Consider the following 24,559-nt stretch of genomic DNA (forward strand, 5'->3'; position numbering starts at 1 on the left):
GTGCATATCACTGACAGTTGATTGACAGGGCAATAATAAAGCGTAAACAAACGATGCCGGCAATTTGTGCGTTCTTTCCCAAAAAGTAGTGAGTTTTTGAGGATATTATCTTCTGCTACTGTTCTGCGATATCGACATCCTCGACTTTTTCCTCTCTTGATTTATACTTCCCATTTTTGTGGTTTTTGTTTTTCTGTTCTATCCTCCCAACATCCTTGGCTTTCCCTTTGTTGACAATCGTCACGCATCCGTATACAGTGTGCTAGGCGCGGCAACAGCATCCCTGAAACAATTTCCACTGCTGCAGTCGCTTACAAACGGCTTTAAAATTAATTACTCCAAGTTCCATGGCTCGATGTCGCTGTCTGCGATGTCGAAGGTAAGCAAAAGAGCATCAAAAACAACAAAACAACCCCGCTCTGCACTAAACCCCTTGAAGATATGCAAACCACGTAACATCATGTGATGCCTTTATCAACTGGTTTGTTTCGGCGCCTGTTTCCAGGAGTGTTCAGATCATTATAATAACGATAGGAAACAAAACCAGTTCTCGACAAAACCGGCTACATTCCGATCACTTTTGAATCGAACAAACATTGCGGCTAGCAGCCACATTCATTCTAAATCGTTCCTTGTGCACAGAAGTGTAAAATTCAGCCATGTCTAACCAAGATCTTCTTCCCGAATCGCAGCCCATTCTGTACTCGTACTGGCGCAGTTCCTGTTCCTGGCGTGTGCGCATTGCCCTAAACCTGAAGGAGATTCCGTACGACATTAAGCCGATCAGTTTAATAAAGTCCGGAGGCGAACAGCACTGCAATGAGTATCGAGAGGTGAATCCAATGGAGCAAGTACCGGCACTGCAAATCGGTAAGTGTTTATTGCTTACTTTTCTTCCCTTAAACATGCTTCCAGTTCATCTTTAACGTAAACGATCGTATAATTGAAGAACAGAACGCACTGAGTGAGACACAGTTCCAAGTTGTACAGTGCCTCATCGTTCGCCATAGTTTTCCGTTTGCTGATTGATTCCAATTCGATTTGTGAAACGAGCCATGCTGTGTCAAGATCGGTCTGGCGCAGGCGTAAAGCTTCTAACTGTTGAAACGGATCACTTTCGTTTTCCAATACTTGCAAAGCTGCTCCGATAGTTTCTGTGGCCAGACGATGTGCAGTGGAAAGTGCTACAACATTTTCATCCCTGTGTTGCTCCATTATCGCATCATCGAGATAGTCGTTACACTGCGAGATATCATCACCGAACAGTTGCGCGTAAACAGTGTGTGCGGTTTGTGCGGCCTCAATACAAACTGCTTCTTGAGATGAAACGTCATCTTCGAACGATTCGATAAAATCCCAAGCTTCTTTGGTTCTGGTACGACCAGCGATGATCGTCTCACCGATCAATTTCAACGCGATGCTAGTAACATAGGAGAAAGCATTCCGTTGACTATCGGTAATTTGAACCATTTGAAAATTAATGCGTTGTCCTTCCGTTGCAAACTTGCCTTGGTAATCTAGAAGATTGCAATAAAATGAAGGTATGGTGGTGAAAAGAATCACCACTACAAGGGCTGAATTGTTCGCACTTTTTAGGAACAGAAACATCGTTTTTTTTGGAAACAATGTATGGTTTACGGCGGATACTGTACTGCTATGCGACTGGTTAAATCTTAGTTCCTGTACTTCTATATATTCTTCATTATCTTAAACAAAACGATTGCTTTAATTACCATTTAATCTGTGTATGGTCGCCATCATACGCTTATCTTCATTACCTCGTTCAAAAATTGATGGAACGATTATCCGTGACGAATGATAAGAGTGTGTTGCACAAAAAAAGGAAATTGTTTCTGCGTTCTAATTCGGAACCTTTTAAGACGGGGGTAAACGAAGCTTGTTGATGATCATTGCTGCAGATGCGGGCAGCGTCGCACTACTTGATCCTCTGGATCGCTTCAAGCGTCGACGTACGCTACTGACGAAGACTGCCAAAGCCAAAGTTCAAGCCTAGGCATAACGTTACACGGTCAGAAGCAAGATTAGCATTCGAGTTTTTTTTTACAAGCGGACAAATAATATCAGTGGCGGCCGGTATACGCATCTGAAAAGCGTTCTCTTAAGTATCATCTGAAAAGCGTTATCAGCGTATTATTACAAATATGATTGATTTTTAGTGTGTTAGTCAAGTTTGTGTTCCGTGTGTGAAGCGCCATCCGAAAACTATCCACACGCATCACATAACAGTCATAATATTTATTTCTAAGTTGATTGCAAATCACCCCTGTTGCATATCTTTTATTTCATAAACATTTTCACCTGATTGTTACAATTCGTTTGTATCTCTTCTTCTATCACGTCAATATCCTCCTGTTGATAATCCAGTACACGATCGATACATATCTCCAACCGTCCCATCGTACCACTCACAATTCCATCATGCCGATCTAGCTCTTCCTGTAGCGTAGTAGCATAGTACTCCCAAGTGTTTTCGTACGATTGTTGCTCTTCCGTGAGTTTTCTGCGAATACTTTCCTCGTCGAATATATCGCTCATCGATAGGGTCCGAATAACCTGATAGGTAGCGGTCTTAATGATGCGCTGTGCGGATGAAGCTTGTGGACGGAATCGACCCAGTCTATCGTATTCCAAATCCTGGTAAGCTTCTTGCATACAATTGCGCAAATCTACACCCCACAGCGTACGATAAAAAGTATAATATTCCTCTAAAGATTGCCAACAAGCTTCACTTAAACTGTCTCGTTCATTTTCTAACAGTTCTGCCACGGTTTCATCGCGAAACCTCATCTGTATTGTAGCTTCTCCGATTTGCGCTAAGAGTCTGCGATTGAACAGTCCATTCAGCTCACTATTGGCAGCCCAGCTGACGGTGACCTCGCGCACCACTAGCGAACTAAGGTTGGCTAGCTCATCCTGATACTCGAGAAGATATCCTTCCACAGATGAATTCGGGATTATGACGATCCCAACAACACCCAATATCAATAACCACTTTGTCATCATTTTGTGGATCACCGTGGGCTCTTAACTTAACTTGTCGCTTAACTAAAATGAAGTGAATTACCCCTCCGAAGTAAAAAAAGTAATCTTTCTTAACGGAAACAACATCCAACAGCCATCATGTGCTCCTGAACGATTTATGATTTTATTGTCAAACCGATAACACGCGTGGCATAACATTTATGGCCATTTCTTACAAGTAGCAGTTATCATCCAGATAACTTTTTACGTACTCGATATCGATATCCTGCCAATAGAACGCCTCATCACGACAATCTTCGAAGCGATTGATCGTGATATACGCATCCTCACCGTGCTTGGCCAGCTCCTCCTGCAACAGCGTGCGGTAACTGTCGCGTAACGTCGAGAAGTACTCGAATTCCTCTTGAAGTTCCGCCTGAACCTCTTCCGTTTCCAGGACATTATTGCGACCAAGCGTGATCACTGTCTGACTGATGGAGCGATAGTTTTCTTTCGAGTAAGATCGTTCAACCGGTATGAACCGATATAGCGCATCGGTCCGCAGATCGTTGAACGCATAGTACGCACAGTCCTGAATGTCAAACGCCTGGAACATTCGGTACAGCTCAAACAATTCCATGGTGTACTCACGACACTCGTCATCCACGTCATCGCGATTCTGAATATACATTTCCAACTCCTCGCTAGCCTGACGCATGCGTGGAATCATGCTGGCAAACTCGAGCAACAACTCGCGATTAAACTCCCGGATCAGTTCTCCATTGAACTGACGCATCTGTTGCAGCTCAAACTCAGCATCACGTGACAGCGTGGAAAAGTTCCCATTATAGTCGACGAGAAAGTTGGCTAAAGCTGTACCAACGTAACCGGAAGATAGTAGCAGAGCTACCGGAACTAACAGGTTCGCGATTGAACGCATCGTTTTGTAACAGAAACTGTACTTTCTCACACTTCTCCCTAGACACGAATCCTTATGCTGACCAACGACTACTGAAATAACGATCGAAATGCGTCGCAATAATGACGGATTAAACCATGGTCAAGATAAGCTCGCGTTGTGGAAGTACAATCCAATATCAATGTTATATCTTGTTGGTTGTAAACTTCGGAGTAGTAATGAAAATTATCTACACGTTGCGCACCTTGACAAATACGCGACCTGGTTATTCGCTTATTCGTGTGCGTCATTTAGGTTTCCGTCATCTAGGAAGATGTGGAAGTTAATTCACGCATGGGAATGACGTATGGATTTTGTTATGAAATGCTGGGTTTTTGGTAATGCAACCTTCCAGCATTCGTGAAGTGATATATTTCACCGCTTATCAGAGTACAGGACTGGATGGTTTCTTGTAATCGCACACGCACAAGGCTATATTTTTGAATGTTTCACCATATTGCGTTTCCTATGTTAATGCAACCATTATCCACATAACTTAGAACGTACTCCATGTCCAGTTGATGGATCGTCACTGTTGTATCTAGGCAATCGAACAGTGCTTCCCGCAAAGGATGATCCGTAGCCGAGAATCGATCCAACTCTCGGTTTAATACCTCCTGAAGCGCATTATTAAAATTATTCAACCGGTAGTATTCTTCCGCCAGTACGTCTAGGATGTTGTCCATTTGTGTGAACTTGTTGTACTCCTCCAGTATAAGCCCCACCCGGTGTGTAAGTTCCGTCGCTTCACGATGAATCATGTTAGCGTAGCCGAAGAAACGTTGCATCGTCCAGTAGTATAATTGTCCCGTGGCGTATGCTGCACATGCCTGTAATTCCGCTTGTCCAATTGTTCGGAAAAGTTTAAATATTTCCAACACCACCAGTCGGCACGGTTGGGTGATGGAACTCGATTGGATAATTGTGCTTTCGGTTGTGTTGTCAATCAATCTCATTTCGTTTGTGGCGTTGCCCAACAACTTCAACAGCTCAATGTTGAAGTGTAGTGTGATGTTGGAGTTGGCCTGACGCTTTATCTGCATCGTATTTTCCAACATGTTCGCATACTCACCGAACGATTCTTGGTATTGTACAATGACCGGTACATCTTGAGCTGAGGCTGATACAGCTATGTAAATCAGGAAGGACGTGGATAGCGCGAGAGTCCAATTCCATACTAGCATCTTGCTTTAAAACTTTTTTCAATATCTACTGTTTGATGTCAACCAGACGTGTTTTACCGACGGGAGGTATTCAACTGTAAGAAAAAATTCTATCGACCAACCATAACCCACCTGATAATTATGATAAGAAGGTCGATAATGTTTCTATGCTACAATGTCCTAGACGCGACGTCAGAGACATAATTCTTTATCGTAGTGCTACAACTGTACTTTAAATCTTGCGGATTTTAATCACGGTAAATGCGTAGCAAATATGGTCCAGAATCTCCAGACACTTATCCTCGATGTCATAAACACCGATGATCGTATCGATCGTAGCATTTGTGGTCTATCGCTTCTCAAGGATAGTATCAACCAGCAGTTACGCTATCTCGTAGTTGCATTGAGATGATCCCGTAGATGAGTATTGCGAAAAGAACAGTTGAAAAGGATACCTTCAACGCCTGGTTAGCGTAGTGCCAAACCCTGCTGTGCAAATTGAAATATAGACTCCCGGTAAAACTCCTGACGATGATAGATTAAATCTTTTTAAAGAGAGCTTTAAGCGAAAGTACAATCCAATATCAATGTTATTTCTTGTTAACAACCAACAAGAACTTCCAAGTATGAAAGATAATTATCTTGACGGTGCGCATCTATGCATTAATTAAGCTTCATTTATTTAGGTGTTTCTTTTTGGCTGAACGATCTCTGAAGTCATGTCGGCCATTTCTGGCTTACTGGATATATCTTTACCAAGTAGCCGGATAGTCAGTCCTTGCAGTCCTGTAATACGACATATACCGGCCCCGTGTCATTTAGGTTGGTGGTAGGCAAATCTCTCATGGAAATGGTTTATAAATTTGATTGTGAAATGCTTGATTTTTTATTAATGTACATCTCAACATACGTTTAATGATATATTCTAATGTTTTAATCATATTATGCGTCGTATTATTAAACACTCGTACAACCACTATCCACATAACTTAGAACGTACTCCATGATCAGTTGGTGGAACGTCACGGTTGAATCCAGACAATCGAACAGTGCTTTTCGCAGCAGATGATCCGGTGAGGCAAATCGATCCAACTCACTGTTTAAAATATCCTGCAGCACATTGTTGAAGTTATTGAATCGGTAGTATGCTTCCGTCAGTACGTCGAGAATGTTGTCCATCTGTGTGATCTTGTTGTACTCCTCCAGTATGAGGCTCACGCGATGTGTAAGTTCCGTCGCTTCACGATGAAGCATGTTAGCGTAGCGAAAGAAACGTTCCGTCGTCCAATACTCCAACTGTTCCGTAATGTATTCTGCGCACACCTGCATGTCCGTTTGACCGAACGTACGGTAAACCTCGAACAATTCTAACACTTCCTGACGACATGCTTGAGTAATGGAATCCGATTGGATAATTGTGCTTTCGGTTGTGTTGTCAATCAATCTCATCTCGATCGTAGCGTTGGCCAACAACTTCAACAATTCCTTGTTGAAGTGTAATGTGATGTTGGAATTGGCCTGCCGTTTAATCTGCATCGTATATTCCAATATGGTAGCGTACTCACTGAACCATTCTTGGTATTGCACAGTAGCGGGAACATCTTCAGCTGATGCAGATTCAACTACGCAAAACAGGATATATGTGCTTATCACGAGCTTCCAACTCCAATGAAACATTTTGCATTTGAACAATTTTTGTAGGGAAAAAATGTTTGAATGAGAGATAAATTTGCAACCTGTCGTGTTTCACCGACGGAAAATTAGCGACTGTAAGACAAATTCTATCGGCCAACCACAACCCACCTGATGATTAAGATAAGAAGGTCAATAATTTTGCCATATTACAACGGTTTTCACGGGGACAAGAATTGTTTCTTTATCACACATTCGATCCGTCTTGAAGGGCATTGTTGCTGAAAATATACAGTTGAAATATTTCACCAACCCTTATCGATTGGTTGTTGTGATATGTAGCTTTCCCTTTCTGATTTATGTTTTCGGTAGCATTTATTATTGATTTCTTATATTGTGTCAACAGTATAGATTCGCATAATCTAACACAAATTCCATGTCGGACAAGTATATCATGATGGTTGTGTCAAGGCACTGGTACAGATCCACTCTTAGTGGATGCTCCGGATCATCGAACCGCTCGAGCTCGTAGTCTAGTATAATTTGGTAGCTGTTATAGATCCAGCTGAAATTTTCATAGTACTGCGCCAAAAGATTTTCGATGCCATAGATCTGTGCTAGCGAGTTGTAACTAGCCAGTACCCGCACTACACGGTGCGTCAGTTGTGTTAACTGTTTGTTCACATAATCCGCATATCGGAAAAATCTGCTCATCGTCCACGGTACCATTCCTTCGGCCGTGTACCACGCACACTGTTTCATATCTACAACCGCATACCAGGTGTAATATTCCTGCAGATCCACCACTATGTTCTTACACGAATCGTCCGTAATTTCCGCATCCTCAATAAGTTGTTTCGTTTCATTACTTGTTTGTCTGATCATGATCGTAGCGTTCGCTAGCATACGTATCAAATCTTCATTCAACTCACGGGTTACAGCTGAGTTAATTGTCCTCCTACTCTGCATCAACTGTTCGCCATACGTTGAGTGATTGGCGAAACGGTCCTGATAGCTAACGATGGCAGGTACGGCGAAGACCGCATGCCAGCCCGGTCCCAGGATTAGGCAGCACGTCACAATGGTGAACAGGTTAGATAACATATTGCCACTCGTCGATTCACTGGTGAGTACTGGCATGTATACCATAAGCACCCTGTACAGTAGTTCTTTTCGGATGGTTGGATCCTACTGATAAGGAGGCGATAATTGGAGAGGTTATAAAGTGTAATGCTTCTGTCTTGGTTATCACCGTATATAGCCCAAGGATACAGAAAAGAAGTAGAAAAGTTATGGAATCTACATTCAAACATTTATATGTACATGCCATAAGCTTAACTTTTGTTCAAGTTGTTCAACTCAACACATTTATTTCATTATTCTTCACCTGCTATAGAGTGATGGTTTAGCTAACTTAAAATTTACAAATCCCGACGAATATCCGCACAGTTATCATCGATGTAGCTTAGTACGTACTCCATATCACTTTCGTACCAATGGACGGCCGTATCGAGACACTCGTAAAGTGCTTGTCGTACCGGATGCTCAACATCCTCGAAACGTTCCAGCTCGGCACTTAGAATAAACTGGTAACTGTTGTAGATGTAATTGAAGTCTTCATAGTACAGCTGCAGCTGCGCGTCAATGCGATCCATCTCGCTGATCTTGCTGTATGTCGCCAACACCTGCGAAACTCGGTACGTCAGCTGCGTTAACTCACTGTGCACATAATCTGCGTAGCGGAAGAAGCGATCCAATGTCCATGGTTTCAATTCTTCGGCAGCAGTTACCGCACAGTAATTTACGTCGAGCTCACTGAACAGCGTAAATATGTAGCGAAGATCATCCACAATCGCACGGCACTCATCGTCGATAGCATCGGCACCGATGATCGTCTCGATCGTAGCATTTGCAATCTGTCTCAGCTCGATGGTAGCATTACCCAGGAGTCTCACCAGTTCAATGTTAAACTGAGACGTTGCCATCGAATTTCCGCTACGTTTAGTCTGCATCAGAATTTCACCAATTTGTGAATAGTTACCAAACTGCTCCTGGAAGGACACGAACGAAGGTAGCGATCGTACCGAGCCAAGGCTCAGGCACACGAAAACAAACGTCGTGATGATCGTGCTTCGAAACATCTTTGTTTGCTGCAATATTACACTTCCTACCACGGCAAGCCAATGATGACTTATAAGTATGTTTTTGTATTGTCCATAACGCACGGAGCGGATGTTATAAAAACCGTTCACATACCTATCCGGCCGATACGATAAGCAAACGATAATTCGATTACCGAACGTTGAATTTTGACCGCCGTGTTTCTAGATTGCATGAGATTTTAAGCAAGCTGGTATCTGCTATCGGCGCAATAATATGAAACTCATCAAACACGACAATGTTTTTTCGTCTGCCACCTAGCGAGGGTACCATTGGCAAAGGTTTAGCTGTGGTCAGTTAAGGGCAATAAAGATGTTGTCGATATTGAGGACGGTATGCAACGTAATGTGACCGTGATCGACTTATGGTAGCGACATCTGTTTGGTAAAAAGAGTTGATTACTTAGTTCGAAAAAGCTTTTGGCTGGTTGCATACAATTGCATGCAAAACTTGATAATCTCTTTCGTAAGTGCTCAGACTAAGACCTAGTTGAAAGTATGTAAGATCAATAACACGGGTTTCTTGATACCTATATACAAAAAAAGGAATATCTTAAGATATCTTTAAAGCCCATGTGCTTATAAACCTCTTTAATATCTAGAAATTTCACGTTGAAATATATTCACGCATAAATACCTCAATGTCTTCATTTTACATCTCTGTATCACCAAGAGGACAGGATATTTATTTATTGTTTCCTTAATGGCATTGACGGTCACTCGCGTTATCTAAAGACAGCGAGTGACCAGCACACCTGGTCAGCAATAAGAACTGTTGAGCCAAATTTCCGCCACCATCGTCAGGTGCTCAGAGAACTGTCGTAAACCGGTGGGTAACATCTGGACACGATTGGAGTTGAGAAAAAAAAGAAACCTCGCACACGAATATTGGCTGTACCTTGCTCCAATCTAATCGGACACTGGTGTTGGCTTAACTTAACTATACAGTTCAATCTGTTTCCTTCGCTTCCGTCGTCGACTGATATAAACTCCCGGTGTTGGTAGCTGCGGTTGCAATTAACTAAATTTAGTGGTTGCGTTCAGTGTCGTTCAGAGGTGATAGAAGCTCCGCAGTCTACAAAATGGCGTGCAATTTTGCGTTCGTCCTTATCGCAGCATGTGCTCTGATGGTGAGTTGCTGCGGCAGTACCTAGCAATGTATCCTCCCCCCATTGCCTGGTACACGGTGAACATTATCGCTAATTTCACTTTGGTTCAAGCGAAAGTGACACGCTGTACGACACACATCACGTAATGTATGAAATAAATTTCAGGCTAGCACCATCAGCGCTGCTCCATCCAAAACGGCCATCAAACCCCGCAACCAGGAGCTGCGTGAAGCGATTGAAGAGTATCGCGTTCGGTTCGATGATTTGCACAAGGAAAAGGATCAATTCCTGCAGTTCGCCCGTACCGGACTGTGGGCAACAATACGCCGAATGAACGAGGAGGTTCTGGTCGATCTGGGCGAAACACGCAACATTGTGGAGTACGGGTTTGACGATGTGCGCCTAGAAATTAGTCTGCTGATCGTGGAAGGCAACCACAATGAACAGTGTCTGTTGGATCTGGTGTACGAAATCGTCGCTGAGAAGGTACAGCTTGGGGAGGAAATCAGCCGCTGTTCGGCTGGTACGACCGACACAAAGGATGCACTACCGGAATCGTTCTACGAGTTCCTAAACCTGCTGCAACGCCTTTCCAACTCGATCGCCGAGACGCCGCTCTACACGTTCGTGAGCCAGAACTCGGTTACCGATCCGGAACGTCACCTGGAGTTTCTGCAGGAATCATTTGAGGAAACGGATCGTGCCTGGAATGAGGAGGCTTTGCCGCTGATGCAGTTCGAGCTGGATGCTATGGAGTACAATCGTCCGCTGATCGTGGCCGATAATGCAGAGTGTCTGCAGGAAATCGAGGACAGACAGCAAGCGTTCGAAGATGCGATTCGTCAAAGAATTCCATCGTGCTTGTAAAAGTAGCAACAGGAATACATCCTTTAAGAAGTAATAATATAAAAGAGATACAATTGTTACAGAATATCTAACATGCCTGAGCATATCGATAAGACAATAACACATGCGTATCGGTTATAATATTGGATAATTAAATCTTGTTTATGACCCGCGTTATCGTCGAAAACGTTTCTCATTTACTTATAAACGATAAAGCGTTTAATTTCGTATTGCATATTGCTTACAAAACTAATGCATATATGCTTTTTTATATGAAATCGTTTTGTACATTGAAATTTATCAGCACAATCACTTTTTTAAACACAATGTACATACATGGTGCCTTATCAATTGCAAACATTTGGGCGTTCCACTTAATAACAAATGCTGTAGTAAGCTCAACACAAAAATTGACAAAGTTAAAAGATTTCTCCCTTCTTCTTGGCTTAACGACCTTATACCTGGCCATTTCTGGATTACTAGACTTTTAGAAGTTGTTTTAATACAAAAAGTGAGAAACTTCATAACCTCAAATTTCACCTCAAATTCCCTAAGCATTGAAGATCTCATGGTTGTTTTAAAAGTATGCCAATATTTCTGACTAATCATATCTTGTGAGAATTCAAATCATTCAAAGAGTCTAATATGGGGTGCATGCGTCCTGCTTGGATTAAAACCTCGACTGGGCTTTGCCTCTGGCCATCTGGAATGCAGATCTGACTTTTCGCCTAGGGTGGTTAAGTCACACATAATCACCCTTTAAAAGTAAAAAAAAACACGTACAAACGTGTAGTGTACTTTAAAAATGCATTGCAAACGTGAATTGTGCATTAGAATCACGTAAGTACCATCTTCTAGTGTGTAAGCACCGAGAAAATCTGCGTGTCCTTCGTTAAAGGGGCAGCTAACACCCATTAGCCATAATCCACATCAGCACAAAACGAGAGAGATACTATCGCTTCCTTGAATATTGTGGTATGCGATAAGAAAATCATTTTTCTCCTTCGTCATGCACATCCGATGATTATTGGTTATCGTCCAATTTGATAAAGCTAACTCAATTATTCATTCTTCGGGTTTTATGTTTTACGTGTAATTTCTATATCAGTGCCCTTGGCTTATCTGCTAATACCGCTTGCAATTGGTCCATTAATCTATTAGCTAACCATCGGTAAACCGATAGCATGATCAATACAATTAGCTTTGCGGTTTGATAAAGCCATGTGTACAAAAAATCGTTCGGTAGGGTAGCAATCAGAATGAACTTTGTGATCGTGTGTCCTGTGCGTCCAGCCTATCATGGTTTTATTTCGTAACTGTTTCACACATACTCACAAGTACGGTAATGCAAAAAAATGATGTAAATAAGATTGGATGGCTCAAGATACTGGCGTCCACAAGAAATTACAATATTCCATTTAACAGCTGTTGATTTGTCCACGAACGGTATTCATGGCCGTGTTGAGGCTAGTAACCACTGCGTTCAGACATTGCCGATTTTCCTCAACCAGAGCCGGACGATTAATTTCCAGATTGTCCAGATCTTCCTGCGCTTCCGGACGGGCAACATTGTCCCAGAACTCGACCTGATTGTCGTAGTTCTCCTCCAACCATTCGACATGCTCCTCGGGATCGGTGAACGAGTTGTGAATGGCGAACGTGTAGAGCGTGTACTCTGACGCAGCCGTTGCGATGCGCTGCAGCGTGTTGGTCAGTGCCCGGAACTCATCGCCGAGTCCTTCCTTGATGGCGATCTTGTCAGCGGCACAGGCGCTCATACCTTCACCTGCAGTGCGTCCCTCAGCAATGACCGTGTCGACCAAACCAAGCAGACACTGTTCGTTCGCGTTTGGCTCGATAATGGCGGCCGCAATCTCCTCACGGGTATCCAAAAGAATGTCATCGATGTCCTCTCGTGCATTGGCCAGATTTGCCAGTGTCGCCTCATTCAATCCCTTCAGCTCAGCCCGAGTTAACCGGCGTGCGAGGTTGATGAAATCATCCTTGTCGTCGTGCAGGTCGTCAAAGCGCACACGGAAAGTCTCTGTAATTTCGGACAATTCCCGCATCGACAGTTGTGCCTGGATCGACTGTGTTGGAAGAGTGAATTGTAGTAACCAAATAATTTCGCAGGATCACTTTCCATTCTTTCCATTTAAACTTAAAGCACTTACCACGGCAGCAAGCAGAACGCACAGCGTAATGGACGTAAACGTCTTCATCTTTAGGTTACACGAGCAGCGAAACGAGCGGCAGTGATGGAGCAATTGCTATATCAAAACAGCCGCCCAGCGAAGGCTCTTATATAATTTTGAATTCCACTCCGGGATAAGGCTGGAGGACAAAGCTTTGTCGTGCCGAGTAATTTTACGTCAGTACGAAACGCATATTTACCTACCAACATCAGGAGGCGCAAACGAGAGGGCCGATGTTTTGCTATCGTACCGATTAGATTACTGATTACGGCAGGTTAGGACTGTTGTGAGGGTTAAAAAACCGTTTAATCAGGAAGAAAAACAACATTTTTTACCTGCTAAAAACCATTTATTAGAAGCCATATCTCGATAATTGAGCAGCATACTCCTCTCCCTCGCTTAACTCTTGCCCCGGCCATGTTCCTGGGGCACTAGAATCGCGATAATTTTTTTACAGCAGGCTCAACACACCGGAAGATGAAAGCACCCCCGCAAATTCCGTGCAATCGGGAAGTGTTACGAGCACTGGAGTGCATCCTCGAGCAGCAGGCCCATGTTGAAGACGAAATTACGCCCGATCATGTCCGACATGGCCCAAATGTCACGGCGAACATTGTTGACAACTTCTTGGAAGTTTTCCAACTCCTGCTCAATCCCGGACAGCACACGTTCAACTTTGTCCTCCTCACCTTCGTACATGTAGGCCAACTCGGCAAGCGTAATGTCCAGGTCGGTGACGGCATTAGAACGACCCAACTTCTCCAACACTGCACTCTGCAGATCAGTCGAGCTGTTCTGGAACGCTTGCACCTGCGGGTAGAAGAAAACGCGCGATGCCGTAGCCATATCGGCGTAGGCCAGCTCAGCAGCCAAACTAATATCGGCCGCAGACTGTGTTGCCTGACGCAATGCTTCATCATTCTGTTCGACAATGCAAGGATTCTGCGTGTCTCCGATGTCCAGCGCGTGCTGCAGGATGACATCCTTAACGCGCAGCTTCTCCTGCTGAATCTCAGTGATCACAATGCCAAAGCGTGAAATGAACTGTGCGTTCAGGTTTTTGATCGCTAGCGATTGGTTCATGCGCAGCACGCGCAGCTTATAGTCGATATCATAATGCAGCTGGTTAAACAACCGATCGAACTCGATCAGCACATCACTTTCGGCTCTTGGCAGGACTTTCTTCACCGCTTCCGGCACTGCAACCGTTTTCGACGATACGAGCTAAGTTAAGAAAAATTGTTTCTTAAAAGGTTGATTTTGAAAACTTTAGACAAACTTCTTTCTCACCTGCTGACAGGCAAAGGATGCCAACACCGTCACTAGCACAATCTTTTGCCACATATTTGCGAAAATCACAGCACGATTGGGGTCCTTTTTTGTTGTTGAAGGGAAGACACTAGCTTTACAAGTGGTCACTTTCGGTCGCCTCAAGTTCCGGAAGAAAACTGATGTGCATCAACTGCCCGCGTTCAATTCTATAGCTGCCGAGCTGATCTACGTTTCCGTTGGATGCCGTAAAGCAGAACGGATCGGAAGCGGAATTGAACGGTCAGTCTAATTTTGATTGTACCATCATAAACCATTTTATCATGCCCTGTTTTCGGCAACAAAACCATCGTATTCATATCCGCTCGCTTTACGATTACTTGCACTATCTCGAGGTTCAATGAACAAAATGCCGCCGCCGATCAGTGGTCACTTATTGTCTTTGCCGTAGTGCGTACCCTTATCGCTATTTATCATAGTGATGCTTCTTCGTTGCAATGAAAGGAACAACTGGATCATTAAATCTATATGTCCCAACAGATATTGGACACATTCGAAAGGCTGAGGATAGTGTCTTGGATGTGTAAAAATATTTCACAACTAAATTGTTTGATTAATGGATTGTTATTTGCTCTCTTTCAGATGGTCACACGCTTATCGAATCGCTCTCGATAATGTATTACCTGGAGGAGACGCGTCCTCAGCGTCCACTGATGCCGCAGGATGTATTGAAGCGTGCCAAAGTACGGGAAATTTGTGAGGTATTGTAACAGACGCAACTACAACTCCTTTTTCTAAAGATACCTAATTAATGATTGTTTTGTTTTTCTTCTAGGTTGTTGCATCCGGTGTTCAACCGTTGCAAAATCTGATAGTGCTTATTCATGTGGGCGAAGAAAAGAAGAAGGAATGGGCACAGCATTGGATAACGCGCGGTTTCCGGGCAATCGAAAAGCTGCTCTCAACGTCGGCGGGCAAATTTTGTGTCGGCGATGAGATTACTCTCGCCGATTGCTGTCTCGTGCCGCAAGTGTTCAATGCTCGACGGTTCCACGTAGATTTGCGTCCGTATCCAATTATTTTGCGTATCGATCGCGAACTGGAAGGCCATCCCGCTTTTCGGGCAGCCCATCCATCTAATCAACCGGATTGTCCTCCGGAAGCGGCCAAATAAGTTTCAAATGGTTCACGATATCCCATCGATAACTGTCTCATCAACATTCCCGTGTTTTCACTATGCGAGTGAATACGCTGGTGGTTATGGTACACAGGGCCCCGAAAGCACGTATAAACCGAAGCACAAATCAATCGCAACCCACCTTTTCTCACAAAACCTCTAAATCCTGAAACCAATCCTATAGGAAACTTTATTATGAAGTTCAATTGCAAATTCAATATTTGTTCCAATGGCCATAATTCTAGAAAACCAATCTAGTCCTTAAAAAGAAGTATATTGTCGACTGTGGTGACGATCAGATGCCATTTACGAACTAAGAACAAAAGAGACATAAAACATTTTATTTACACTAAAGAAGAGTAAATCAACAAAGCTACAAGACAGCAAGTTGCAGGACGAAGAAACATACAAAATGATGCCTCAGATCATGAGATCGAACGCAATTGATCAGGTAAAACAGTGTTTTCTCCGTAAAATTAACGTAACACAATCGAATTCAGGGAAAATTAGTATACAAAATCAGTTACCACAATAGAACGAAGGAAAATGCTGATTACAAATGGGAAGGCAACCACTACAATGAGGTGGACAGAAATACTTTCGGCCATTCGCTTTTAAAGTGACAATGCCAGGAAGAGGTAAAGAAAAACATTTACTTTAAGTTGAGCGCTAAGCGATGGTTTAGACAACATTGAAAGCGATTTTATCTTAATCTACAAATGCTATGCTTTTTTATCCACAAACATGTTATTCAGCAATCATGTACACGATGTTGAGCAATCGTTTGTTCAAGGAAAGATGAAGTGATCTTTCCGAAAAAGTGATGAACGAAAAGAGTGATGAGACATCGATAAAAAAAAGCTTCTTTGCTATGATGATTTGAAATTATTTCCCTTTTTGCATATTACTTATCAAAAAAAACATGCCACATACACATAATATTCACACTAGAATGTAAGACAAAGAACATCACTACAAAAAGAAAATAAGTGTGCGTATTTGAATTTGCTTTTCAACTTGGTGTGCTTTTGAATTCACTATCGTTTGATATTGTGTTGCTAATTTTGCGTCGCATGGCATTATTTACAAATATGTTTAATGTGTGTGTTTGTGTTGTGAAACAGAAAACAAAACAATATTCCATTAATTCCACTGCTCCATCCAATTGTGAGCCAAATGCTAGCAGCTATAGTGAGAGAGCGAGAGTGATTAATATTGCGTGTGAATTTTTCGCGTACTCGAACAATAAATATTTTGTGAAATGCATATACCAGACCAGATGATACGCAGCAAATGATTTTATATTTACCTTTTAGTTCCGTGATGTTTGTTTTATCCCTGATGCCGAAAGTGCTTATGTTCAGGTGCTCTATTTTGGACAAAACCAAAATTATACAATATACATTACATTATACATTATATACATTACGATAAATTGATGATTTACAGAACAAATCCATTATTTCTTTCTCCCTACATTTAAATTTTAGTTCCCTCTGAAAAACGCTTCAAACGGCTCCAAGCGTTTTGTTACCGCAGTCGTGGTTCATGTCCACGGTTACTTTCGTTAAATGATTTGACGCTTCGTTGAATGTCTCACAAACTTTGAATGGTTCGTTCAAAATTTTAAGTTGCAAATGTTTTAATGGATTTATTTATTAATCAAGAAGAATTAATCAATTGATTTTTATTTTCAGCTTCTTAACGTATTAAGTAAGTTTAAGAACACATTAAATGCACTAAGAAAAACATCCAGTAAAATGTCATTTCTACATTAAAACGTACAAAACAAAATCCATTCTCTCATTGCAGCTTGATGATTTGGGTTGAAAAACCCAAGAAAGTGTGGATTCGCTTTGTCCAGATCAATGTGTGCAATACTAATAAACACCTCTTGCACGCACTACGCAGCGAAAACTAAACTTCGACCAATGAAATCGACGGTAGCGAAAATGTGGAATACAAAATGATAGCAAAAAAATAAATCGCAACATGTAATGCAATGGACCAATCAATTCATCAATTAAGATGTATTGCCGGATGATTGTCTATATTTGCGAGAATACAAATTGAAAGCGTATCATTGTGATGTGCTTCCCAATCCGCAAAGCATAAGCTTCGAACGCACAAGTAGCAACAAAATAAAGATGACCATGAATGCTCGTTAGCTTATGCTTGAAGCCATCAAGGTTAACCAAGATTAAACCGCATGACCATCTTCCATGTGTTTGTGTTGCTTGTCTTGCGGCACCGGTCGCATTACATCATATTGTGAGATTTCATGCTAGAAAACTTTTTTTTTGCAGAAAAGGTGTGAAGTTTGTAATGAACAGCCATATGAAACGGTCACTATGCGCAGGGGACGATAGTGAAGCGTGGTTATCGATTTTTCTATTGTTTAAGTAAGATTCATCACTACCAACTGCTTCCGCAAGATCTTTCCGAAACGCATCTTAAACGAATGATAACGTGATGCTCGCAAGCGGCAAGTTTGAATGCGCAGCAATTCGTTTGCCTAACTCGTTGCCAAGGCCAACCAAGTTAATCATATTCGCCGTAGTCATCGTCATCACCGTCAGCATCGCAGTCTCGCAGTCGTCGGTTTGTGGTCGTACAAATCAATTCCTCGTCTGCGTCCGCAACGCCATCATCTTCCGGCGACCGGCGACGCCATAATTGTGGATGCACTCGGGCCCTGCACACCCTCGGTCCGACCAACCAGATGCTGACGCACACCACGTCACCAAATTGCACGATACGCGGTACTGCATGTGGACAACAAAAGTTACACTACCACCAGCAGTAATGAAGTGCGGCACTTGGTCGATCACCGATCGGTTCGCGTACAAGCGGCCGCCGAGTGGATCGGGGAGTTTTGTTTGCTATAATGAACGAAAACAACTTCCACCTAGAACCTTATTTGGAATGCAAATTTGCCAGCCCAAATGCATCGGGGGAATTTTATGCCTTTACACTTTGACCCGGATCGACCCACCTCGGGAAGTCAGTTTTGTTTGCTTGCTTTTCGGACATTAGCAGGAAGCGGTATTATGGCGTTTTTTTCCATGTATGCATAACACCTTCGATTATACGATTTTTTGTTTAAATGTTTGTATAGAGCATACATTTAACCTTGACATTGGCCTCGATCAAGCGAACCGTCTTTAGAGCGTTCATCTATAAAGCTGTGGTGCTCTACACACTTCCCATCTTTTTCTCGGTGGAGGAGCAGTAACCTCGTCCGAATGTGTTAGTAGCATGTAGACAATTAGCATCTTCCACCAGTAGTTACTACGTTACTAATCACGTTTTGCACGCAACTGCGCACGAGCTTAGCCCTAATACGCATCACACCACGGGCAGTTGCAGTAGAGTTTCCTGTTTCTCCCGCTGAAACAATCAACCATTGTTGAAACATTTGCTGGCAAATGCATCTGGTTCCGATCGTACTGCGGTCGACGTTACATCGAGAATGATTTCAAACAGAAACAACAAGCATTAAAGGTGAACAACAAGGTACGGTGTTTGATGTATCATTATGGCTGGCAGTATTTTACTTCTCATTTTTGGTTCATACTTACTAATTACTTTTACACGAAACATTAAACCATTGTTTTAAGAAATGGTGTAAAAGATGAACACATTCAGTCAGAGCAACGATCACCTTTTGCATGATCGTGAACACGTGCACAAACACGGCAGGAAGAATTTGAAACTCTCGCTACGGTATCTAGTTGCAAAAGCTAATTCCTACCATGACCTTGACATTTGTTACATCCACGCCAAAACACCTTCATGACGGTACAAGAGGAAACGAATTCATCGCAAACGTATTTGGCTTTCACGGAAAAGACAGCACAATAATTATACATTACTTGCTGTTTTACGCCACAGATGATTATGCGGATTTTATTTATTTATTTTTTATCGTAATGTTGTAATATGGAATAAGTGATTTGCTAACATATGCACACAGCAAAATGTGTAAATTGTTTTTAAACCAAACAGCGCAACTTCCAAAAGATGATCAGTCTGATTTTTTTTGAGTATTTTTTTATTACTTCGTCAATTCAATGTTAAACAGAAACGCTTTTTGCTTATCGAACATGTCATCAAATTATTTGTTCTTGTGTTTTGAAGGTTTCGCTGATACTTATGTAATGTTTTTTTTCTTCGAAAGGATCTATAATTGCTTTATACCCTTGGCCTGCTGTTAAAGTTTTTAAACCCACGGAATTCTTCTCTTTTGTTTTCTCTTCTTTGTCTTTTTGGTGGATTAGAAATCCTCGTCATCCTATTATATTCTTCAAGGACGTTTAAGACATACAGATGAAAACGTCTCCAGCCGCTCACTCCTAGACATGATTTTAAACGATCGTATGATAGCAATATCTTGAAAATTAAAAAGAATTTTATTTTTTATTTTTATGTATACAAAATAATAAAAATGTATAAAACGTTTGTTTTAATTAGCAAATTATAGAAGACACGGCCGTGTGCAGATCTGCTAGAAAAATGCATTGGTTTGACATCCTTGCCTTGACAAATGGCCAGTTTCATCATTCGAAATTACTAACAAGAGAGCATCCTAGCAAAGAGGTAGCATTAACTACTGTTCCCCAGCTGAATGCTTCATATGGTGGTCTCTTTTCCGCATGTTATCATGATTAATGACAATTCATGATCATTTTCTGTGGCTCAAATTGGTTTGAGAGAGATAAGAGATTATTTCCCCTCCATCGAATACTCTCATACTATCGATCACCAATACAAATCATGATCAATGATAACCGTCGGAAAAGGGACAACTATACCATCTACTAAAATGGCGGTTGGAGGATAAAAATGAGTGTTACCTTCTTCCATGGATGCTCTCGTATGGAATGATGGATGAAGAATCGTATGTTTTTTACTGGACGATCACGGGGAAATTTACGAAAGGAAACAGATAATATTTAGGTTTTCATCTTACTTTTTGGTTTTTGGATTGGTTGGCATTTATCAAGCATGCATTAAAAATCCAGAACTTTAAAAGTGTCCTAATTTATATTACGTTACACAAATTAGAACCAAGCCTACCCAAATCCAAGAAAGATGGAATGACAATGCCACAGGAATTCAAATTCCTTAATGCAAATAAATTAAAAGTTACACATGAATCACGTGAAGCAACATTAAGATTAGCTAATTTAACCATATTATGTATTGAACTTATCTTGCCCTTTAAGAAGAGCGTAGATATTTGACGAATAAAAGAAATTATTATGAAACGGGCTAGAAGGAAATACGTTTAAATTTACATTACTAGCGATGTAAGGAATAGGTTTTTTTTAGAAATTAATAACAAAAACGACTCTATTAACTTTTCATACAACCACATCCGATCGCGTGATGGATAAATTCGCCCATGGAAATATGTAGTCAAAGATGTGACCCTTATTACAGCTAGTGCAGTTTTGTTATGGATTAAAGTCGCTGCATCAACCGGACGGACGGTTGCAAATGTGCCGGTGGGATTGCTAAGCTTACAGAAGCTGCATGATTTCTTTCAATACGCTTGAATCGAGATTGCTTGAGTTAAGCATTGCTTCGATCCAATAGATGAGGATCAACTCATATTCTGCAATACTCTGCCATGATCATCGAGGAGTTGTAAATAGATATACTCCAATGTGTACAACTCCCTTTCCGTTGTGTCCCTTTTAAAGTACCCCAAAAACACATATCTTACTAAATCAATCTTTATTCTCTCAAATAAAAACAAGAAAAAAATAAAAATGTGAAGTGATATAAATTTTCCTGGCGAAGTAAAGATCATAAAATTTATTTCTTCACACAATTTGCCACAAACATATTCTTATCTTAGCTCCCTGGACGCTTGCTTCACATTAACCGATTGGTTGTACAGCTTGCGTCTGTACCGTTCTCGTTCTATCCGGTGACAAATTTCACCAAAGGCAAACAATCCCAATCGATAACGTGTTTGATTAGCTGCTTCACGCATTTCGAAGGATCTGGTACCAATTCACCTCGTCGCCAGCTCACCCTTATCTTATCGGGTCCAGCGATTTCGGGGCGTATTTCAACTATTTCTTATCAACGGCGAAACCTACGTGAGCTCACCGTGTTTCAAAAGGCGATATGAGCGCGACGTTAGGTGCTTATCGCAGCTAACCGTACCAGGACTGCGTATTTATGATCCGCTATTCCATCACGGCTGCTTCTGTAACCTAGGCCACAGCTGGTCCGTGAAGCCGATTCGTCAAGATCCGATCGTTCGTTCGGCTACTTTTGGACGGACGTATTCATTCCGCATGTCACACAGCTAGAAGCATAAATTTCTAGCTAATATCAATAGTGAAAAATCAAGGAGTGCCAAGCCAAAGGCCGGATGGTCATCCGGAAACACGTTCCGTGGAATGGGGGTGGGTGCTGAAAATTTATGAACCTTACACCTCCACACGTACGGCGAGCAAAACACCGGAAGTAGAACGACTTTGTGTGTTTCTGTTTGTGTGTGTGTGTGTGACGTGACCGACCGGCCCCAATAGTTTGACCCAGAAAACATTGTGGAGCATATATTTATCGGCCCCATCCAAGTCGATATCCAATCCATGGACGTATCGGCTTGAGATAGGGCGCGAACGAACGAATGGACTAAGGTTCTTCACATTATCGTATGTTGGCACGTGTGTGTGTGTTTTTTTGGTTTTGTTTTTTGGCGTAGGCTCGTCTCTAAACACGGATCCAGATGGGAGTGTCGTAGAGGTCGACGAGGTTTCAAAATATTCCGGAACAATTTATCCAGTCCCAATCGGCAAACATCACACGGATAATTGGGGATGGGAGACAACAAAACCACCCCGCGGCAGCATAAATAAACCGATCGATCGTTGCCTCCCCAGCCTGCTGGCTAGCTGGATGACCTTCCGGTCGAGTGTCCGGTGTGTGTTTATTTGTGTGTGTGTGTGTGTGTGTGTGTGTGTGTGTGTGTGTGTGTGTGAGCGGTAGAATAGAGGAACCTCAACATGACGGGGACCCACTCGGGTCAGTCGACATTCGACAGCTTACAGACGATGAAAATTCAAATTATGTTTCGTGACTGGTTGCAATCAAATGGCGCGCTTGACGCGTAAATGCAGCACCGCGTGGTTCCTTGGGCCGCATGTTTGATCATCATTACTCGATTGCTTGGCGCGGAGGTAAAATTTTAGCGTCCGCTTTCGACCCTTTGGGATGGGGCGGGGGGTTCGTTTTAGTGTATTTATCAATTGTTTCTACATGTTTCCCGTTGCTTGGGGAATTGTTTTTTTTTTTATTTTCAAATCATTGCAATGGCCTCAACGAGCTCGATAATGCCAAAAACGAAAAACATTTTAAAAATGGTGTGTCGATACGGAGGCCACAACGGTGGTACCGTGTGTGATGTAGCAGTTTTGATATTTAGCGTTTGAGCGGCATATTAATGAACAGATCAATCTATTTTCTCTCAGGATCACTTGTGATTAGTGCCTTGATTTATGGGGATTTTTTAAAAATGAATTTGAAAAAGAAAAACGCTTCAAAGTTTACGGTTTCCGAGTTTTCTGGTGAAATTTTAACAACCATTATCCTACTAATTTGAACAGCGTTTTAAGACAAAAACTACGGGATCATTCATTTTCACTAGTTCAGTTTCTTCTAATTTTTTTTTGTTTTTTTTTTCATATTTATTCTGCGATAAAAAAAAACTTTTAAAAAATTTAAACACATTCCAACATTTAAAACACAATCCAGCGGTTCAACGCAGAGTAACCACATCATTAAAAACCGATTAAAACGCTTAATAATTTTACAGCTCATAAGCAATTCTTACGGGGCGATTTTGTAAAAGGTGAAACGTTAAGCTACCGCAGCTCCCTTGCCGAGTTCGGCATATACATCTGTGTGTGTGTGTGCATATGATTCACGCATACCGGCCATTATACTGGCCACGGGACCAAAAACCGATGACCACCCCGGGATCAGCTGGGATACAGTGGTACGGTTTAGCAAGGGGTGCTAAAAATAAACAAAACCAACCCCCAACAAACATTGTCGACCCCCTGGGCCCCCCCGGGGGGATAGGAATTCATTCACACAAACACACGTACATGCCGATTGCAAATGAATGAAGCAAGAGCGCGAAAACTGAAACCGTCGCGGACTAGACAAAAAGAAACATATATAACTGTCGGTGGTATAGGGCGCTTCAATTTTCAGGCGTCAAGCATCGATGATGAGAGGCGGGACATTCATTGGAAAAATGGTTTATTTTCATACCGGCCAGGTGAACCGAAAGTGCGTCACGCAGCTGGGCCGCTCAACTCCGAAGATGGAAAACTGCACCAGCTGCAACCGATATCGATGGACCGATCGTTTGTCGTTTTTTTTTTATTTTTGAACCTTCATCACATTTGTTAACGGTTTAAAAGGGTCAGAAAATTGGAGGAAAGATATTGAATTTCTTTAAAACACAAGAAAAAAAGCAGAGTTTTGTATAATTGTCTCCTTATGATGATTTAGGCAAGCATACATTTTGAGGAGAAAAACTAATGTGTTCTAAGTGAAACACGAATAATAGATAAACGTAAAAGAGAGATAAAACTGAATATGTGTCTTGCAAAACGTACAAGAAGAAAGTAAGGTAAGCAAACTAAAGAACAGATAACAGACGTAGGGAAAACAAGTCACAAAAAAAGCTTATCTCACTTTATCTCACATTTGCTTTACACAACTCCAAACATACAACGGGTGAAACGAGTGAAAGGCCCTTACATTATGACCCTTTTGCGTTAGTTTAAACCATCGTCGGGTATGTAATGTAACAAAGATTACGTTGGACAGCATAACCCGTGCTCGGTGACCGAAATCTGTCCAATTGAGACGTTCGTAAACAGCTTGAATGAATCACCTAAGCGGGCTATAGGGGCCATATGATCGATCGTTCGGATGAAGGAAATTGTTTTGGGTTAGGGCCCTCTCTAGTGGATTGTAACGTTTCCATAATTATGAAATACAGTGAATCGCTTCAACGTTGATTTAAAAAAA

General features: G+C 42.0%; 4 protein-coding genes across 4 annotated transcripts; 2 read left to right on the forward strand and 2 right to left on the reverse strand.

Annotated features, from left to right (window-relative positions):
* The first annotated feature begins 14 nt into the window (after window positions 1–14).
* LOC125764152 (probable maleylacetoacetate isomerase 2) lies at window positions 15–16,784 on the forward strand. Its single transcript, XM_049428071.1, has 5 exons — window positions 15–88; window positions 259–379; window positions 693–870; window positions 14,956–15,074; window positions 15,149–16,784. The coding sequence occupies exons 1-5, from the start codon at window positions 54–56 to the stop codon at window positions 15,485–15,487; spliced, it is 792 nt and encodes a 263-aa protein (XP_049284028.1). The 5' UTR covers window positions 15–53; the 3' UTR covers window positions 15,488–16,784.
* LOC125764154 (uncharacterized) lies at window positions 9,939–11,216 on the forward strand. Its single transcript, XM_049428073.1, has 2 exons — window positions 9,939–10,024; window positions 10,169–11,216. Exons 1-2 carry the CDS (start codon window positions 9,977–9,979, stop codon window positions 10,868–10,870), a joined length of 750 nt encoding a protein of 249 aa, XP_049284030.1. The 5' UTR covers window positions 9,939–9,976; the 3' UTR covers window positions 10,871–11,216.
* LOC125764155 (uncharacterized) lies at window positions 12,131–13,266 on the reverse strand. The gene is made up of 2 exons (XM_049428074.1): window positions 13,024–13,266; window positions 12,131–12,939 (listed from the first exon to the last, which is right to left on the reverse strand). Exons 1-2 carry the CDS (start codon window positions 13,069–13,071, stop codon window positions 12,268–12,270), a joined length of 720 nt encoding a protein of 239 aa, XP_049284031.1. The 5' UTR covers window positions 13,072–13,266; the 3' UTR covers window positions 12,131–12,267.
* On the reverse strand, window positions 13,289–14,758 carry LOC125764153 (uncharacterized). The gene is made up of 2 exons (XM_049428072.1): window positions 14,335–14,758; window positions 13,289–14,268 (listed from the first exon to the last, which is right to left on the reverse strand). Exons 1-2 carry the CDS (start codon window positions 14,386–14,388, stop codon window positions 13,561–13,563), a joined length of 762 nt encoding a protein of 253 aa, XP_049284029.1. The 5' UTR covers window positions 14,389–14,758; the 3' UTR covers window positions 13,289–13,560.
* Window positions 16,785–24,559: the final 7,775 nt, after the last annotated feature.

The sequence above is a fragment of the Anopheles funestus genome, chromosome 2RL, assembly GCF_943734845.2.
Source record: "Anopheles funestus chromosome 2RL, idAnoFuneDA-416_04, whole genome shotgun sequence".
Taxonomy (NCBI): Eukaryota; Metazoa; Arthropoda; class Insecta; order Diptera; family Culicidae; genus Anopheles; species Anopheles funestus.

Coding starts and splice junctions, on each gene's coding strand:
- LOC125764152 (XM_049428071.1), top strand. CDS start 54: ATGCCGGCAATTTGTGCGTTCTTTCCCAAAAAGTA. Junction 871..14,955: donor AGTACCGGCACTGCAAATCG/GTAAGTGTTTAT, acceptor GCTCTCTTTCAG/ATGGTCACACGCTTATCGAA. Junction 15,075..15,148: donor AAGTACGGGAAATTTGTGAG/GTATTGTAACAG, acceptor TTTTTCTTCTAG/GTTGTTGCATCCGGTGTTCA.
- LOC125764154 (XM_049428073.1), top strand. CDS start 9,977: ATGGCGTGCAATTTTGCGTTCGTCCTTATCGCAGCATGTGCTCTGATG. Junction 10,025..10,168: donor TCGCAGCATGTGCTCTGATG/GTGAGTTGCTGC, acceptor AATAAATTTCAG/GCTAGCACCATCAGCGCTGC.
- LOC125764155 (XM_049428074.1), bottom strand. CDS start 13,071: ATGAAGACGTTTACGTCCATTACGCTGTGCGTTCTGCTTGCTGCCGTG. Junction 12,940..13,023: donor GCGTTCTGCTTGCTGCCGTG/GTAAGTGCTTTA, acceptor CTTCCAACACAG/TCGATCCAGGCACAACTGTC.
- LOC125764153 (XM_049428072.1), bottom strand. CDS start 14,388: ATGTGGCAAAAGATTGTGCTAGTGACGGTGTTGGCATCCTTTGCCTGT. Junction 14,269..14,334: donor CATCCTTTGCCTGTCAGCAG/GTGAGAAAGAAG, acceptor TTCTTAACTTAG/CTCGTATCGTCGAAAACGGT.